The sequence below is a fragment of the Cydia pomonella genome, chromosome 17 (assembly GCF_033807575.1).
Source record: "Cydia pomonella isolate Wapato2018A chromosome 17, ilCydPomo1, whole genome shotgun sequence".
NCBI classification, from domain to species: domain Eukaryota; kingdom Metazoa; phylum Arthropoda; class Insecta; order Lepidoptera; family Tortricidae; genus Cydia; species Cydia pomonella.
In genome coordinates, this window is record NC_084719.1 from 13,020,059 (window position 1) to 13,041,246 (window position 21,188).

The following is a 21,188-nucleotide window of genomic DNA, read 5'->3' on the forward strand; positions in this document are numbered from 1 at the left end:
CCGGGGCTAATGCCCCGGGGCCTCCACAAAAGAGGGGCCCCCACAATAGAGACTTCGGAAAATTTACCATTTTTTTGCCAGGGGGCCTCCACTCCTTTATTGCCCGAGGCCTCCAGATTGCTACTACTGCTACTACTACTACAAGGTACCAAATGGGTCACAAATGAATTTGACTGCACCTACTCCTACCTCAGTTACTATAAATAACAAAAAATATATATTATAGGGATATTCTTACACAAATTGACTAAGTGTCGCGGTAAGCCAAGAAGGCTTGTGTTGTGGGTAGGTACTCAGTCAACGAAATATATAATATATACAAATACTTAAATACATAGAAAACATCAATGACTCAGGAACAAATATCTGTGCTCATCTAGTTTAATTATTTATTTTCTACAAAAAAAAAAAAACACTAGTCGCACAGCCAAATATGAAATCTCACCGCAATATTTCACACTAGGTAACTTCTCACGGACCGTGTCAGAGCTAAGTCGCTTAGCTTAGCATACTAAATCGTATGCCATTTGCTGCAAGGTCTGTAGAAGCCTCAAAAACAAATTATAACCGCAAAATAAGGAAGTGAAAGCCGAGATGACAAAGCGCAGAGTTCAAGTTTGCGAATAAAATTGCCGTCATCCAACAAGTTGTAAGAATGCAACCTTACTACTAGTAGGTATATTACTTAATAGTTTAAAGACAATTAAATATTTATAACGGATCATTAATTATAATATATTCAGTGTATTTTGCGAAAGTCAGGAACAAATATCTGTGCTCATCTAGTTTAATTATTTATTTTCTACAAAAAAAAAACTAGTCGCACAGCCAAATATGAAATCTCACCGCAATATTTCACACTAGGTTAACTTCTCGATAAGTCTCGGTAAGTCTGCGATAGCATTAGTTTATGAGACTGCTAGCTTAACAGTCCAGACGCGGTTTATTTATTTAGTATAAATTTTATTTTGACACTTCGAGAGACTTTACACCTCCAAATCTTATTAGTATTAGTACTCTGACATTGGGGACCTTTTACATCTCTATTGTATTGTAATAATTATTTATTTTAAGATTATTATAATGTAATGTTTACCCAGGTATTGGCTGTTGTATTTATAGGTAAATGTTGTTATGTATTTTTCATGTCATATGATGTTACTATAATGTTGTACTGACTTGTAAAAGAGCCCTTGAGGCCTACTTAATTTTTGAATTTAGATTTTTTATTTATTTTGAATTTTGATCTGCAAGGTGCTACCTACATATACCTAGCGAAACATAACTTTAACTAGATAATTTTTAAACTCTTACTTAATTAAAGTTTTCATTGCGTTTTGAGTCACCGACCAACATGTAAACAAACACAATAATAATTAGAATTTAAGTCTCACGCAGCCAGATTTAGCATATATAGGTAGGTATATGATTAAACACTTGCAACACCCCACATAAAAATAACGTTTTCAAGGTGAGCGGGACGAATGCCGAGGCGAGTTGCACGACATGTGTTAACTTATGCACAATAGCTGTATGCAACCCTTGTGCCCGCCATTCAAATTTTCTCATGCGAAAACTACTTATAGGTATGCGCTCAACGGTGTTCCCCCTTCTGACCTATATTTTGTTAGTGGGTTGATACTTATCTTGACAGTGGCGTAGCGTGCCTTGGCGGGGCCCCGTATAAAAATTTGTTTGGGGGCCCTTAGGAAGGGTAAAGATTTCTCACAAAAACGTACGTTGGGGGCCCCCGTGGCCCGGGGGCCCCGTATAATTGATACGGCAGATACGGCGGTAGCTACGCCCCTGTATCTTGAATAAAGCAAGTAACAAGTAACACCCACTACTCATGCGTGGTCTTATTTTGTTTTATGTGCCTATTGCCTACCCCACGGCCCGTCTGATGGTAAGCTATGGACGCTTGTAACTGCAGCTGTGTCATGAGACCGTTGCCGACTTTTTATAAGTAGGTAAGTATGCAAAGATTCAGTGTGTTGACAGGTTAAGGTACGCAGGTGCATCATAGCCAACAGCGTGCGTGCTCGGGAGGTCTAGGAGCTTTACCATGCCTTCTTTGATGTAAAATCACAGAACGAAGCGTTTGACAGGTCTGTTTGTAAAATAGAGGTAATTTCCAATTGGGCAGTTGGGTGACTTGGGCGGCTCCATATTTGAGCGAGAGGTTTGCAATTATATACACCCGTTTTTGTGAATTGAAAGTATAAATATATACAGTGTTTATTTAGTCACCTGCAATAATTTACGGGGTCAATATACAGGTCACACTGAGCAACTTTTAGTATGGTACCAACCTCGAATTACTAAAAAAATTTTACTCTTCCATAGAAAAGGTCAGACAGCCAAAATGTATGAAAAGGCCAATTTTATTTCGCGATTTCGGGGTTGGTCCCATAATAAAGGTTGCTCAGTATGACCTGTATATTCACCCCGTAAACTATAGCAGATGATAACAACCTGTATATATAATAGTGATATTCCGTGCTTATATGATAAGTACATACTATTTCTGATCGATGTGCGTACATACTTCTATAACTTTGAAAGGTGCCTCGGTGCCTGACAAAATTAAATAGCAGGGTTATTAATAACAAGCGAGGTGCTCATTTGTTTTTAAAGGTATATTAACATTGAAGTGAACATTCCTACTTCTTTGAATTGTAAATATAAAAAACCAGGTGTATAATTTTAATAAGTTTAAAATTAAAAACATATTAATATATTATTCATTCTCATTGTTAAAAAAAAAAAATCAAAAGCATAAGCAATATAGACTTTTTCTTAATTTTATGAACGCATAAGCATAGAACGCATCGTTAGAGTATTTGGTGTTGCCAGTACACAATAATCACCAACTGGTTCTCGTTTTTCCATACAAGTTTGTACTATTTTTTAGATTGAATGATTTTGGTGAAAGGTTTTAAAACTAACACGAAATGAAATCATTAGTTATTACTTATGTGTAAAATAGGTAAGAGAAAATCGGTTATTAACAAAATATTTTTTTAGCCGGCAACATTATACTGTTCAAGTTTGCGCATGCGCCGAATGGCGATTTTACAGTGATAATTCTTTGAGTTTTCATATTTTCTAAAATAAGAAATTTTATCATAGTTAGGTAATTCATCTAATAAAACGTAAAAAATCATTCCACTCTTTAGACAAAACTTTTAGTAACACGACCTGTGTAATTTATATTATTAAAATATTTAGTGTAACATTGGTGGCCATTACAAAACCTAAACTTTTTTATCAGGACAAATGTCCACTTGATGTTTCGGCGACGTTGTGACTAATCTTTCGAAAAGCAAACTAAAAACACGAGTCCTGTGATTCAGTCTTTTGAAGTTCTTATTGTGCGAGTGCCGTGACTTCCATAACCGAGAAACCTTGCAGTATATTCGAAACTGCTTTCAAGCCGACCGACGATTTATTACTAAGGTTGAGTTCCCACATAATAGGAACTGTCAATTGTTACATTTTCCATTCATTTATTTTATCTTCATTATCGACAAACAGTTTTGTGGCGTGGTGTATAGCTCGTAAATAGCGGATATTTTAGAGAAGCAGGTCGAGGTGTTGGTAAAAGTGCGAACAACCACCCACATAGCTTGTTGTTACTCTTGATTGAGCATAACATTGGCACGCCTCGTCGTCTATTCTCTAGTTCCCTAATGGTATAAAGATTAGCTTTAATTAATAACTCTTCAAAGTGCTAAATCGTTATTAATTTTGTTTAGGTTCCACGCGTCGCTATAAACGGTCGCCGAAACATCAAAAAAAATTGGTGATTGCAGTGTAACAACAATGATTTTGAGATAAATTGTATAAAAGTGTTATTAGTCGAAGTGTAGAACTGCAAAAAACGGAAATAATATTAAAAAGTTTTCATAAAAGAAGTGTTGTTGGTGTTAGTGTGGCATGGGGAGAGACTGCACGCCCCTACGGGTGTGGTGACATGGGCTGCTCGGCTTCTGAAGCCGTGCACCGGGAGTGAGCAGTGTGGGGCCGGGCTGGCACACATCTAGTATTATGAACAAGCGCGAAGGCAACAAGGAGAAGGAACGTCAAAGTGACGAAAAAAGAACTTCCACGTAAGCCTACTTCTTTTTGTGTTTAATATGTACTTCAAATATCTCTGAATACATTTTTCGAAATTAGGTTGTTGAGCAAACCCTGGGCTCAAGTAGGATAGTAGTGCTAAGATGAGGATATGCCAAGTTAGCATACATTCCTTCATAAACGGACAGTGTTGCACAGTTGTGTAGTCTGGCTTCTGGTCTCATACACTAATTATCCATCATTCTGGGCAAGCTGGTGCCTCTGTGTTCCTGCAATTAGTTTAAAACCATACCATACCATAGAGTCTGTTTAACTTTGTACCAATTTGAACAAAAAGTGAGTGAGTAGTGAATGTCATTATAAAAGTCATATTGTCTGAAATTTAACATTACCACACTTTATTAGTGAAAATGCCATGCAGAATTAGATTGGTCTTACTCTAGCTTTTTCTTATCTCAGCTGTCATCTACAGCCTATAACTTGTAAATACAAAATAACATGTTATGTAGATACTAATTTATAGTGAAAAATATAGCAGAAACTACTTGTTAATGTGTTGAGTGCCAGGAACCCGCTCAGCAGGTTCTCTGTTGTAGTCTCTTTCCTCTACAAAGCGGGTGAATGCTGGGATCGGCTATTAGTATGGCACTACGAAAATGTCAACAGTGAATATGTTAAGTAAGACTTTCAATAAAAGAGAGTACTTGTTGTTTAAAAATATGATAGCTATTACTGTAATGATTAGAATCAGAATCAGAATTTTATATGCTAAAACATGGTACAAAAGGTCAAGCATATTTGATAAAAAGAACTACATGTTTCATCACAAAGACATGCAATGCAATTATTCTGGTCATAAATTAATTTCTTCTCTTACATATAAAGTAATTACATTACTTCATGGCCTGCTATCTTTATCATATTTATTTATTGAATTGAAGTGTATTAACTATTAATTACACTTACTTATTTACTTTGTCAGAATCACCTAGTGTATATATTGTCTTTGAATTAACAAGTAAATACTGCAACTGTATTTCATTTGGAAATTCCTATTTGTAACCAACCAATACCTCATCTAAAATGACAAAGGAAAAACTAGTAGCACTAACAAGTTTGAGAAGTTATGATTAATTACTAGTCAGGTGTGTCTCCTTAATTGGGTTACCATAACTGGCTTCAATGTTCATAAACTCTGAGTGCAGTTAGTTACAGTATGAGTGTGTATTGTTTGGGAACTTTCACCTACATTAGATAATGATGAGTCATTAGGACATAGCATCAAACTTATTCTCAATGTTAAATTGTTCTCATTCCCATTGTTCAACTGAAGCTCTGTAGTAAATTTTCAAAATTTCAAAATGTGCTTAAGTGACTAGAACTAAAACCTTAATCTTAATAAAATTAGATTAAAAATTAAACTTCCAATAAATCTGCAGTCAAAAGTATACTTCAAATATAATGATTAAAAGTAAATAAATATAGTCTATGCATTATTATTGTTTCTAAAGACAGTAAACATCTTATATCATGCTAACTTGATAAGGCTAAGTTAATAAAAACACCAGTTATCATGTGCTATAGTTACAATTCATGTCCATACACTTATTCATGGTTTTTACTCATTCATACACTATTCATAGATATCTTTAAAGGACTTAATGATATTTTAGGCTCTTTTAGAGTACATACTTTTTATGTGTTTAATTTTTTTTTACCTCAACACTTAAATTTCTAATAAAAAAAGTGTGAAATCTAGTCTGTTATTGTATGCCAAATTGACAAGTTATCATGCAGTGATAAATACTTTACCATCAAAAATGTATTTTAAAACATTTTTGTGGGTGTGTTTAAAATACAAGAATGCATAGAAAATAGTAAGTTAATAGTTGTTACAGTTATTGACTTTCTCTTCTAGCATGACTCGAACAATTATTTATCATATTAAATATATCTCTAACTCTTATGTGAATTGCTTTGGTGGTAAAAACATTTAGAAATCATAGATTCAAATGCAAACCTATTGAACATAAATTATGATACCGCTGACCAGTTGAATTTATCATCCTTGAATGTGTGACTGATTCTGTTTGCTGGCAATACAAATAACAGACTACAAAAACGTAAAGGCTTAAACTAAAGCAATGTGCATCTTGCAATTTACTCTGCAAGGCTAGATAGTTTCGCTCCCTGCTTTTCATAGTTTGTAGTGCATTACTTTCACTTTTTGTCTCAATGCCAGTAACGGTTGCCTAGTATGATTCACTACTAGTGGATAAACAGTCATGGCACCGTATGCATCATATTTTGGAAACTATTGACCCCTAATAAAATACTTTTTTTTTTAAACAATAACATTGAGCCTGGCTGTGGCAACACTGACCATAGTTTGTAGATTTGCTGTGAGTAATATGTTCACAATATGGTTGCAATAAATATTAAAAAAGTATTATTATTCTTGTTGCTTGTGTATGACATAGGCTGCTGTAATTTAAACTCAGTCACTTAAAACTTCAATAGTGTTATTTCCATAAATTAGGCAATATGGTTATGTTTTGGATTGCTTTAAACAGGTAAGTGTGTTATCAGAGTATTTTTAGGTTGTTTTGTTATCAGAAATAAATGTATGTAGTAGATAATTGTTGAATAGGTGTAATATCTGAAATATCTGAATTATCTGCTTACTCAAATCAGATTATTGGTGAATTCACACATTCAAATAGGTTACAAAGTCTGAGCTGTTAATAATGTTAATTACATAGTTCTCTTTCCTTAATGTGTGGCTAATAACATTTTAAATACTATTTAAAATGCATATAAAATGAATATTTACTCATTGTACAGTCAGCAACAAATGAAGCCAAGTAGACAGATATTTAAAAATTATCTATGTATTATTTTATCTAGAGGCAACCCTTGATAACTGAAGTGTGTTTTGGAGTATATTAAAAAGCATAGTTACTAATGTTAATTTGGATAGAATGATAATAAACCTAAACATGGTTGTGGTTGTTAGGTACCTACCTACTATATTTCTCTATTTTACTAGCAATCAGAGAGTAAAGTTAAAATGCACTAGTACAAGAAGCTATTTAGAATTTAATATTGAAAGAATTACACAACATGGAAAGACAACACAGCCAGGTTAATTTAAAAATAACCTAAAAGTAACAAGTGAATGCTCAAAATTTGATGCATTGTCTATGGTTTCCATACAAAGCAATGTTAACTATCCCATATAATATCCTATTCAGAACTGAGGTTCCAGGTAAGTCTTTACCTAATCAATGTTACTTAGGGTTAGTAGTGTCACTAAGTTTCATCTATAGTGGAGTGTGCTATACAATAAATAGTGTGACCTGAAGGAGAGCATCAAAAATGTTGTCTCACTGACACGAGTCATACTGACCTACTGTCACATTGACATATTACCAAATTGCATTTGTCCCATAATCAAAATAAGATGCCATCTTTTTAGTTTGACTTTTCCTTCTGTATGACAATTCAGTTGCTGTAGATATAGTGAACATATGATGGGACTGGCACCAGTAATGCGATGGTATAGCCAAATCCTGTAAAATAAGTATTTACAATCGGTTTTAAAATACTGGTAACATTTAAATATTAAATATTTTTACGTATCGCCAAATCCTGTAAAACAAGTATTTACAATCGGTTTTAAGATACTGGTAATATTTGACCATAAACAAGAACCAAAGAGCTGCTTAAGTTTAATTTTTCATTGATATTTCATCAGGTTACAAGCAAAACTCACTAATTACCACCACAAGTTCATAGCCATAATAAACCATATTACTACTACAATAGGTTGATTTTTGTTTAATTATTTTTTAGTAATTAGTTTTGCTTGTCACCTGACGATTTGTTAGTTTGAAAATTAATGGTGCCATACATCCCACAACTGGAGCAAATAACCATAGTTTTAATTTATTAATAATAATGAAACCAATTGCAGTAGTTTTCATTACATACATTGAAAACGTAAAGGACGAATAGGATATTCAACTTTTAATGCATAAGCTGGTAGAAATTTTACAGGTGTATGGGAAATATCAAAAATACTCCACTTTTTCTCTTAAATATCCCATTATTGGTGCCGTTAACAAATACCTTTCGAGTAATTGTTAATTAGTGTTGATATTGTATGTTTATCATCTATTCTTTGTTGCCCATAGTGTCAGTGAAGTTATCCTATTTTAGATTAATTATGATTCCCTTTTAATTTTTATAGTTGAATGTCAAGTTAAAGCTGTAATTCTATGTCCAAAACATTGCATTATTATCTTTGATGAATGTCAGAGTCTGAGCACACCTGCAGTTGTACCAGTTCTACTATTCTAGGTACTTCAGCTTCCATGTGATTTGTCAAACAATTAATTGCTTTAATTGATCTCTTCTTCTTCCTCGCGTTGTCCTGGCATTTTGACAACTAATCCCAAGATTTGGCGTAGGCACCAATTTTTACGAAAGCGACTGCCATCTGCTCTTCCAACCCAGAGGGTAAACTAGGCCTTGTTGGGATTAGTCCGGGTTGTTTTCCTTCACCGAAAAGCGGCTGGTAAATATCAAATGATATTTCGTACATAAGTTCCGAAAAACTCATTGGTACGAGCCGCGGTTTGAACCCGCGACCTCCGGATTGCAAGTCGCACGCTCTTACCGCTAGGCCACCAGCGCTTCTTTGCTTTAATTGATAAACAAATGATTAGTAACCAACAAACTTCCCTTATATGCATTTTATTCTTGGAGGATTTAACAACTGGAGACGCCTTGTCTGTAATTTTCTGTACTAAATAGTCTGCCAATTTTTGCGGAGGGGCACGTCAAATGTGTGGCTATTTGTATGTAATGTACAAATAACCAATGTCAGATAAATGTCAGTCCATACAGTACATATGTGATATGACTATTGGCCGAGGTTTTCGACGGAGCTTAAGTAAGCGCTTAAAGGTGGCTCTAGATACTCTAGTTGTTAAATCCTCCAAGGATTTATTACTTGTCTTCCATAATAGCAGAATGTTCTCTTCCTTTTTAAATGGATGCTCATGCTCCAACTCAGCTAACAAACTGTGTTCTGTATTTCTTTCATTGTAACTAGCAAATTCTTTTATATTGCTACTATTATTTTTTATTTGAAATTACGAAATTGCGTGAAATTACCAAATACTCGTTGCAGCAATGTTAGTGGTCCTGGCTTTGAATTCTTTAAAGGGCATTTATATATGTGAAAAATATGGATATTAGTTTCTGTGATTTCCTAGTTATGGATTACATTGAAAAGTAATACAAAATATACAAATGGCTATAAATTGATTGTTATAATACAAATGCATAACCTTTAATTTTTTTAAATAATATTCCCTGAGGTTTACATCATTTGGTCCTTGAATATTAGTTGTGTGACATTATCATAACCACTTGTGGAATTAATATTTTTGACTACTAATGAATTCTAAGAAATTTTCATACCACTCAATCTATCAATCCTCACACCATCAATACCATCATGTGGATAACATTATTCCTTGATCAAAATTTCAAAAACTGCAAGTATATAAGATTACTAATTATAATCAGAAGAGAAACAAAGGCTTTTGGACGATAATTACAAAATTTAATACCTATTTATAAGTCTAATTTTTCTATAAATTTCAGCATATTAAACAAATTTTAAGTAGAATTATGACAGAAATCAGCATGTTTTAGATTTTCATTGTATGTATCTTAAAATGAATTTTATTTTATTATGATAAATTCATATATTTAATAAATATCCTTATGCTTATACTATATTCTATCTCTATTAGGAACTGCGAGACTAGTTGTGACTCTTCAACAATAAATAGTGAACAATCTTCTTTTGGGTAAGCGTGTTCCACCCTTGGATCCTATTTCATTGCAATACATTTTAGAAAAAGGCTAAGGTGAGAGATTAGCCTCTACATCCAGTGCCGGATTATAAAATATTAATGTTATTCATAAATGTTTGTCAATTCTTACAAACCAATGATAATTGTCGCTACCTATCGTTTTGACTTTTCTATTTGCTAGAAAGAGACAACATTTAAACAGAGGCTTGTAAGAGGTTGCTAAGTTTTATGAATAAGGGGGATTATGCACTAAGCATCTCTATGCCATGGTGTCCCTTCTTCCCCCAGATTCATCCATCAAATTGATTGATTCTTCAAATTTTGGTGCCCTCTGAACATTGTGCCCCGAGTGCTTACTTTGCTTATTGGTTAATCCGGCACTTTTTACATTTATGAATCCCTAGCTTGTTATCTAACATATTGTTCATTATTTATTCAAATGAATTGCCATTGATATTTAATTAACTACCCATTTGTAAAATAAACCTTATTGCAACAGTGTAAGGTCTAGTGTAAGGCCAGGTTGCTGTTTTGTTCTTGATTGATTGATATTTTGCACGTTTTGATTTCGCATAAATATGGTTTATAATGTTTGAGTTTTGTTCTATTATATTTTAATTTAACACCAATTTTGAGTATTTTATATTTTTGATCAATTTTATATGTTGAGTGTTTTAAATGTAGGTATGTATAATCTTATATGCATTATATGTATAAATAAAATGCATTCCATTGGGTGTATTATGTTATGGTCGCATGTAACGAGCATGACAATATGTAGCATTTGTCTCTTACTATCATGCGGTGTGACAACATGACGTACCTATGATGTATTATTAAATATTTATCATGCGGGATACGGTAAACAAGGCCATACTATGCAAGCTATTTTTATTGCCTTTAAATGTAGATAGGTGGATAGATAGGTAGTGGTTATGGTAACTCATATCTCGTACAAGTCACCATGGCTGGATTTGTGGAAAGAAAAAGACTAAAGTAACGACTACTCTGTCTAACAAAACACAATCGTTGACAGCTTAACGTCACGTCACGAATTATGCAGCCAATCTCAGGCTCTTAGGAATCTTGGATCAAGGAATCCAGCCCTTCATGCATGAGAGTTGCCATCCAACCCTTCATGCATGAGAGTTGCCATCCAACCCAGCACCTTAACTCATCGTGTTAAAGTATCTTTCACACTGCAGCGCTACCGGCGCGGTGGGCGGGCGCGGCGTGGGCAGCAGCGCGATGCATCCGTCGCGGCACTCCGTCACCTCGTCGTCGGGCGTGTTGATGGTCGGGCCCAACTTTCGCGTCGGCAAGAAGATCGGCTGCGGGAACTTTGGGGAGCTCCGGCTGGGTGAGTCTGCTCTCAACCCTGAGGCTTAGGTAGAGTCTAAGTCTAAGTCATACGTCTGATGGATGACGACGTGACGAAGCAAAAGGTGTAGTTTACCTGGAGCTCATCGGACGACGTCCATCTATTCTGTGGTATCTGGAAACCCAAGGTTTAATTATGCGGTAGTTACCCTAGGTAGGTACTACTTCGTTCACCTAATCCGGTCCCCGCTTGCAAACCTAATGGGATAACATAAAACATAACGAAGTGATCTTGTACGCTGTCATACATGATTGGAAACAATCCAGGATCAAAGCTTTTGTGGCGGTCGGCGCACTTGGACTATAAATTGGAGAGCTCTGCGTACTGCTAGACTGCCACTGGTTAATATGCAAATCTTCGAGGAGATACTTTCAGGTCCACTGCATCAATTAGGGGTGACACGATGACCGAGTTTTCAGTGGCTAGATACCCCTGCGAGTTGGTTTCCTGATTCACACAATAACATAGTTTCCTTGCAAAAAGGCGAAATGAGATCTAGGTTTCGGTCAGAATGAGTCATAAGTGCATTGGCCACTAAACCGCGAACTGTTCGCGCGCAGGTGGCTTGGTGGCAACTGCATTAATAATACAACAAATTAACGATATCATTAGTGATTGAAAGCCAGTCCGTTGCTCTATTACGCTATTTTATACTTCATTTTCATCCCAATCTGTAATTCCAATTAGTCTATAAATGTTATAATGTTAGGTGTTAAGTTCTTGAAAAGTGATTAGGTTTATTATGTTTATGTGAGTCTATGCCAATGGTCAGTGAAGTGCAGATAATACATATTATTGTCTCGTAGTCGTAACAGTCGTAATTCATACCTGCCTGAAATCTCATACGAGCATCATTTTCGTAAATAAATAGTATTATAAATAAATCTAAGTCATTTTTATTGGTACAACAGAAAACTATGTAGTCATAAAAAGAGCCTGTATGTAAACTTGTATATGACGTTGGTAAAAATAGGATCAGTACATTTTTTGCTGATATGTAAATTGGTAATATTTTTTTTTATACTACGTCGGTGGCAAACTAGCATACGGCCTGCCTGAGATTTTTTGCTCGTGCTATTTTACACCGAAAACTAGAATGGTCTAGATACCTATCTTCCTGGAATTATAAGTGCCTTCGATCACTCGTATTGAATATCAAAAGTTAACCGTCGTTGTACGTTATCGATAAATGCCGTTCGGACCGCCGATGAGTCATCTTCGTCAGACGATTCTAATTTAAATGCCTACCAGCGTTGAGCGGTTTACCCAAATATTAACAGAAGAAAAGGCCTGAATAATTTTACGATATGTATCTTATTCTTTCAATATTTTATTAATTCAACTCGTTTCTGTGTTTGTGTGTCTATAATGATATCTTGCAAGTTAAGTTGTACGCTGTGTGAAAAAACGCAAGGCCATGCTCTGACTTAGGGCTCCCTTCCTTGGTTACTTTATATGGGGATGGAACACTGATTGGAATATCATTTGTTGTTGCACACGATGAAGCATGGTTTAACCTTCTTCACACTAGGCAAGAAAAGACACCAGCGCGCTGAATTGCCACCTTCGTCACCGCGGGCATCACATTCTCTTATCAGCCATGCGGTTGCGGCTACTGCTCTCGCATTGACACTAGTTATTTGCATAACTCCCGCACTTTTCTGGACGCTGCTTAATCCATCATATTATTGATGGTAATCGCCAATAATTAAAGTGATATCGTAATCTAATTGACATTAAAATGTCATACCTGTCCTGTCCTGTCAATTGTTTAGTTAAGCCCATTACGCGTGCCCTAAATCTAGCTAAAATCAATTAGAAAGATTCCTTACAATATTCGGAAGCCCTGTAAAACCTAGGTCACATCAATGCCAAATAATATTAATACAATGATTGTAACATATTATTTTATAGTAGAAAAATAATATTGCAAAATCGGCTCACACTTGACTGGTTTTGTCTTTTAAAATCATCTCTGAATGCAATTTGTTGCATTAATTCTTTTGCCTTCTTCACACGACCCATACTTTCGAATTGAAATGTGACGTTTCCATAATTGTTTGTTTACATTTCGTAATACATTCAGTCTTAATACTTATCTAGATTGTATTCTCTACTTCAGGCTGACATAGAGAACATTTAAGCTGAATCAAAGTGAGTTTATTCTTAGTTAGTACTTGATATGAAGAATCACAACATTCCAATGAGGTATTTTACTACCTATGTGTGTAAAAAAAATTATAGTTGACGACCAATCTACATACTCATTAAAATTGTTATTTTTTATACTACGACTATATTATTTTTAACCTGAAGTTACAACAATACGTTGAACTCGTGACAGTTCAACATAACCACGATCAATGACGGATTCATTTCGATGACATCACCAACACGGCCGTTGCTGTTTGGCGCTTAAATTTAAATTGTTAAATTAAGCGGTTGGGGCAGATATCGATTACATAAATGAAAATCAACAATTGTAAGGCTAAATAATTTTCAGCTTTAAAATTACCTTATATTAAAAACCAAAAATTATCAAATTACCGATGCGTTATCTGAGATTTCATTCGTATTGGTTCACCCGCCTGATGCGTTTGGTCCGTGAAACAATGAATTTGAATATAACAAGAACACACGGCTTGAAATACGAATTAAAATAAAACTTGTTAGCTAGTTACAAGTCATAATTCTAAAATAAACAATGCTTCCAACTGAGTAATTTGGTGTTTATTTCGTTTAATTATGCCTGCCGAATTGTTGGAATGGGCCCAGGAACGTTAAGATTATTGCTCCCTTTGTGTGTTGGGAAATACCTGTCTCTAACTACCTAAAGGCGCTGACAGACGTGTGCAGAATATATTATTTTTATTGCCGAGCGGTCGGGCTAGTGCAGGGATTTCAAAGGTCTAACATTTTTTTTTACGTCTAGCGTCTTAATGAAATCAATAATTCTTTGTCTTTATAACCCTCAAAGTGGTGGGGAGACTTGAAAGATGATGTGGATCTGGAGCGTGAGAGGAGGGCTATGGCAGTAAGGGGCAATATGGTTTCCCGCAGATTTGCAAGTAAAGTTAACGCTCTTCAGGGCATATTGTCAAACTTTTACACGTGCAGTCTGTGGGCAACATTTACACAGAGGGCCTATAATTCACTGAGAGTTCAGTACAATAACATCCTGAGGATACTGTTGAAACTGCCGAAGCACTGTAGTGCCTCGGGCATGTTTGCAGAGGCGCGAATGGATGACTTATGCCATTAGGCGTAAAAGACTAGCGTCTCTGCTGAAGCGCGTGGCAGTAGCAACAGCCTCCTGAGGACTGGGTAGAGGCGGTGATAGGCAGGACGAAATAACCCACCTTTTTGTCACTTGCTGCTTTCTGCTCGCAGTGAATTAGTTAGTTTTAAAGTTTAAGTGTTTTTATGTAAGTTTTAATATATGGTGTAAGTTATTCTAGTTCTACTAACAAAAATATGGATCACCTGGTCTGAATTAAACGAATTTTTATTTTATAAAAATTATAGCTTACGAAATAATTATCTATGTATACTATAACGGTAAAACAATATCGATCTTATTAAAAGTATTAGTTACTTTGCTCTTATGTAGAGCCACAATCGGGCTGTTATCATATTAGCGCATCAGTGTGATAACCGCCTAACCCGTACTGCCGCGTCGAGTAGATGGTAACTTTACACCGACCTAATGCTGTTTGCCGCATAAAAGTGACGTAACATTTTGATGTCTACTTTTAGATTCCACTAAACACTCTACGATATTTAACTAAACACGCTGCAAGCTCAGTGGGAACTAATCCCGATTAATCCAAGCTCAGCCGGAACTAATCTACTGCCCATTCACCTTTCTATAAAGAAATGGAGATAAAAGCGAACTTCCAAAATTATCTACAATTTGCGTAGTTGAAGCGATTGCTATGTCGCCTAGACCTACGGCTCTAGACTAGAACATAGTCTATAACTATAACTAAAGCACTTGTTTTATAAATTGCTCAGACAGAATTTGAGAAACCGATCATTCATTGCATAACGCATAGGTATATACATTTTTGAATCATTACTTATTTTCCCCTCGATTCAAAGTTAGCTGAAACTTATTTCAAAGTCTTGCGGCTTCGTGAAATATCTTAAATACGTAATAGGTCTTATGCTATTTTGTTCTGCAGATGAAAATTATTTTTTACTACTACTAGTTGCACAGAAGCTTTAAATAGGGCTTGGATTCAATTGTATATTGTATTTTTTTTCAGTCAAATCAAACTAGCATTCGTGTCTTCCTCTTGTTCTTGTTTCGTCCAATCCAATCATATCAATCGGTTCGCTGCAGCCTGGCTCTTGGCCGTTATGTCACTGCCAGGGATGCACCTGGCTGGCTCCGTGCAGCTAGGAACAAATTAAAATGGTGTTCCCTAAAGGATTATACTTGACCGAGACTTGTTTGCAGCACGCAAATTCTACGATACAATTAACGTTAAATATGGCGCCTGCAGCTGTCATCCCATAAAATACTCTAAAATAATTTCCATACAAGTAAATGTCAACCAACTACCGTTACGATTGCAAACAGTTGCCACCGACACTTAGTACTCGTTCTGAGGTCTGAAGATCTGGTCAGATCAGATTTTTTTTAATGAACTTGACTCGAGCATGAAAACTCATCCATAAAGACAAACTTTTCGAGCTTGAAAAGTGATAATCTAAGCTTCGCCGGCGGCGTAATCTTTTCCCGCCTCGAGTACCTACTGATTTCCAAAGAGCGGATGCTCCTATGGTTTCAGCTTCAGCTGATTCGGTCGGGCCTGGGTTGATATTCACGCCGCTTGCCATCCACTTCGTTACGTCCATACGGAAGACATTATACGTCTGACCCTCGAGTAGGCATAATCTTCGAGACCTAATTATACAAGGCATAGCATAAATCATTTGTGAATAACTTATCTGCATCGAAGAGGGTTAAGCTGGGCACTTTTAAGCCAATTAGATTTCGTATTTATGCGAAATGTGCAGTAAAAGTTTTGATTGAGTTTTGCGCCTTCGTATAGTCGTATTTAATTGATGATAACCATATGACATTGGAGTGCATAGGTTTTCGTGGATTCACTAACGCATATACTTTTACGCATAGAGTCGTTTTTAGTGTTCCGTTGACAATAAGGCCCTTTGAGTTTGTTCGTCTATCTTTCAAGTTGTATTTGGTATTATAAATATTAATCAAATAATCACGCCGAAAAAGTACAGCAGACAACATTTCCATCCTCACCACTTAGATGGTTGGCAGTTCTCAACTGTACGTTTCTCCAGGAACTTTCTGCCTCGCACAGCTAAACTGTGGAATGAACTGTCGCCTGCGGTATTTCCGGAACGATACGAGCTTCAAACCTTCAAGAAAAGAGCGTACTCCCATCTTAAAGGCCGGCAACGCATTTACAACCCCGCGGGTGTTGAAGTTGTCCATGGGAGGCGGTAATCGCTTACCATCAGGTGATCCGTCTGCTCGTTTGCCTCCTCTACCATAAAAAAAAGCAGATTCCTTATACCTATCTAAACCTAAATTGTACAAGTGTAAAACAGAGGGGCCGTGCATACAGGACGGCAGTCAGGTTAATAGTTCATCGTTTAGTCGTTTTGTTAGTTACGTACATAATTTGAAAGGTATGTATGTATAACCCTAAACGGACGTACTCTTGGTATAGCTCTTGGTCGGTATGTAACGCATTCGCAACGTAATGCATTTTCACCTGCATGCTACAGAATAAACCTACTTTACATATATAGCTTATCACCCAGGAAGTACACTCATCGAGTGCATATTAATTTATCACGCGTTATGAACTATCGTGAATTGAAATTTGTTTCGGTCATTGAACAGAATTGGTTCCTAACTGAGGCTTCATCGTTGAGTTTTCAGTACTTAATCGGTTCATAGGTCCTGTCATCCCTTATTATTCATGGATATGCTTATTTAATGCTGAATTACTTAATATAATTTAAAATAATTTGCTGTACGCTGTTTGCAGAATTCTATATAATATTTGAAAAAAAAAGTTGAATAACATGTTCCTTGTTCAAGGTGATTTTGCCCCTATTTATTTCGTGTGTCTATTTGTTTTTGTGTTTTTCGTGTTTTTATTTCTATGTACAATAAAGTATATACATACATACATACATACATTTATATCAAATACAAATACGTTTATTTCATTACTTTTTACAGCAGTTCATAGGTACAAATATGTATTAGGTAGGTAAGTAGTCCATCTTAGGTACAAAGTGTAGGTGAGTATTTATCTCAACAATGTGCAACAATTTGATTGTGTAAGTAATGAAAAAGGGTACAGCTTGCTGGATTTAAACCCGCACTTGGTCAGCTAATTGAAAAGGAATTTCATTAATCATTTAGCGAATTCTACAATTGACATAAAAAATTAGAACATTTAGTAGGTAACAAGAGTTTTTACGGGGACTTATTTAGTCTTTTTTGACATGCTTGAATCTTGCATAACGCAAAAGCTGGATCGTAATTTGATATATAAATCATGTGAATTAGACTGACAAGATTGCTACTGAACATGTTTTACCAATCCTACTTGTTGTAATATGGCAGTCAAATCTAACCGTGTTACTGAAAGTGAAAGATACCCTAAGTTTGAAGGGTTTTTAGCAGAAGTACATACTTGTCCGAGAACTAAATGCTGTTGACGAAATATGCTCTTATAAGGTTCATACAATTGTAAATATTTAATTTATGTGACACTGTTTTTTTTCACCTTGTTCATGGCTTTATATAAGCAGAGGTTAAAGCGCCATACAAAATAGACCTTCATGCCAGAGGAACGCAAGTTTGTCAGAAATCAGAAATTGTTCAGTTATTATTATTCGTCGCTTGTTTTCAACAGGCAAAATATTCCGCTGCCGATGTCGCCAACTTTTAATTACCTCTCCCGGTTCCGTCTATCGGAAATTGCTAACTGGATTTTTATAATTTGTCGACATTAACAGAACTAGGCTAGGTCGGCGAGCAAGCAGGCACAAACAGGTGTCGATATTTTGATTGGTCAAGAAGTTTTAATAGAAATAACTTGTCTGAGTTTTCCGACTTTTTTTTGCGTCGATTCAAAAGCTCGAGTTTGGTTAAAAAGCTAAGCCTTTTTCGTGGCAACATAAAAACAATTGTGGTTATCATGTGACATTTTATGATTTTGTTTTGGGATTTTTGTTCCAAAGGTGATTGTTTGCGAGCTGTTTTTATTGGAAAATCGGCTCCTTAGGTATTAACAAAAATATTTGTGATACTCATATAACAGCAATGGTTCTAAAAGAGATAATATGAAAAGTGAGAGTATATTTTAGGTTTTGCTGTTTAGCAATTGTTATGTTAAATGAAATTTCATAGTGAAGTCTCTTTGTAGCAACACCTGTAAGTTGAAGATAGACGAGGATTGCCGATTCAACAAAAAGCATTAGCAGTGTAGTTTATCAAAGAAAAGGCAAGACAATCGTACTTGACCTTTATCAGTCCGCGGCGCCTAATTTCCCAATAACCGTGAAAAATCGTTAATGTTCCGACCTTAGATGACGTTATTCCGAGGGCCTACCGCGGACCGCTTCGTTCGTTTATTCGTCTATTTTCCTCTCTATCGTTTGAATATTTAAGAGCGATAGAGAAGCGTTTAACGATATTTCGATTTTCGCAATTACTTTGTAGCGGATACTTTGTTGGAGCTTTATTAATCGGGAATTAATTTACGTTGCCTTCGCTAGCCCTAATGGTGCAATGATATTGACTTGTCTAAAATAGTTTCTGTGAAACTTGTCTGAAAGTTAATGTTTAAAAACTGCAAATTCACTGCAGAATCTCTAAAAGCCTACACTACGCAAAACTGCAGACATCTGGAAGTTGAAACGAATAGCCGAATTCGATGCGCCAGGTAGGAGATAGACGACATCTTGGAATGTTATAATCAGCAACGGGTGTCTTGTTATTATTTTAAATGAAATATCGAATCAAAGTATCCGCATCATACCGCTCAACTATAAAAAGCGTCCAGACGAATCTGCGCTATTATTTTGTTTTGTTTATAACTATAACAAAACCTACTCACGGTCCTGCTTGCAGCCTTCAAGTGATGCAAGAATGAGAGGCGGCTATTGACAAGTTGGGTATATTACTTTCTCACTCCATTAGATTAGGTGTACAGTCAGATACAGTAGATTAATGATTATATAGTCAGCAACAACAGTATGAAACGATGCGCTAAAAGTGTCTGTCACCCTGGAATACTATTCCAAATAGGGATATTTTTTTACAGGTCGCGAACAACAGTATCTTATAGTCTAATTATCCTACATATAGAGACAGTTAGTGTATGTCGACGGCCGATCGTAAGATCAGGCAGATCTTGAAATTCCTAGGCATATCGTGAAACGTGAAAATCTTTGTCTCGTTCCCTGAGTCGACGGAGGTACTCCTATTTCTGGACAGTTTGCCTTTCGGGTATCTGAAGCAACCTAACGAACCTATCCTACTTATCTATTGGTTTAATGTGAATGTGACTCTGACTACAGTCAAAACATTACACAGGAAGTTTTAGATCGTCCTGATTTTACAACACATACTAAGTTTAAGGCCACGCATTGCGAAGCCATAGAACATGTCGTGTGATGTTGCCAGACATGTCGAATTGTCGAGCTAAGTCACGCGATTTTCTACGTCACGTTACATTTTGTATCTTTGCGTATCCGAGCTTTAAGTAGTGTAAGAACAATGTGACCGGCATATAAAATTTATTACAGGGTATACCGTCACAGGGCGAGAACTCTCGTATTTGTATACGTGTAGTCAAGGTATTAAATATTGCTTACAAATCATCATCATATGAACCAAAATCACTGCATCTGCTTTTATATCTCGTGCGTCACCATTTCAAAATCCAAATCAAGGATGTTTTGGCCCATCAATTTAACTGGAATTCGTTGCCGTAATTTTTTAATGATAATTTTTAGTTATTCATTTCATTTAAGATTTATTTTCCCTTCAAGAGCGTGTGGAACTAAGTGTCAAATTCCTTACAACAGGCAAACCAACGTGAATCAAAGCCTAGACGCCTTAACACATTATTTATTTAATTTTGCGAAGAACATATCAGAAAAGTAAATCAGCTGCATTTTACGATGCCAGATGGGTAACACAGCAATCTGAGCGAATATTAACCCATTTTAATCTTTCGTCTGCTCTGGAAGTCTATTAACTGCGAATTAGCATTATTAATATAAAACTATGTCAATGCGTCTGCCATTTTATTACTCAATTAGCTTTTTTCCGCGTAGTACTCGTTAATCTTACTACCGCACTACTCACTCCCCCTTTTAACTCCCTTGGGAGTTTGAGGACCATTTCTGGATTGCTGGAGATAATATAGCCTAGGAAGCAGAGTTTTGGAAGGACATAGTTATATTTTAATCAATGGGTTAGTCAAGTATTTATGAGAAGTGCAAAAAGACAAGCTATCGCAAGCGATACCTTCCGTGGCATGCTTCTAAACACGATTCAAGATATATAATTGTACGCCTTGTTGATTATCGCCATAATTATCGTAAAATTATGACTAGTATAGAATTTCTATATTTACTTTCTTAGTATTTTCATTAAAATATTTATCTATGGGAACGGGGAATTCCCTCAAAAAATTTAGGTATCATATTGATTATTCTAAACTTAATTATCACGGAAAATAAACTTTGATAATTATCCTTTCATAAGCCATGCATCTAAATCTGTTCACTTGTTCAGGAAAAAACTAAAACATCCTCTCAAACTT

The 21,188-nt window shown here is 35.7% G+C and overlaps 1 protein-coding gene across 14 annotated transcripts in view; it reads left to right on the plus strand.

The window, feature by feature from the left end:
- Positions 1–3,031: 3,031 nt before the first annotated feature.
- The window catches only part of LOC133526767 (casein kinase I), a 51,862-nt gene continuing 33,705 nt past the window's right edge, over positions 3,032–21,188 (plus strand). For 6 of the 14 annotated variants that reach the window (XM_061863492.1, XM_061863491.1, XM_061863494.1 and 3 more), the window contains exons 1-4: positions 3,032–3,136; positions 3,816–4,112; positions 9,909–9,965; positions 11,177–11,331. In XM_061863492.1, the coding sequence (XP_061719476.1) occupies positions 4,051–4,112; positions 9,909–9,965; positions 11,177–11,331 (274 nt within the window). In that variant the 5' untranslated portion in view covers positions 3,032–3,136; positions 3,816–4,050. Of the gene's footprint in view, positions 3,137–3,815; positions 4,113–5,840; positions 5,958–6,494; positions 6,654–9,908; positions 9,966–11,176; positions 11,332–21,188 lie in introns of those variants that run through there. The other 8 variants (XM_061863493.1, XM_061863499.1, XM_061863502.1 and 5 more) reach the window with 5 other exon arrangements.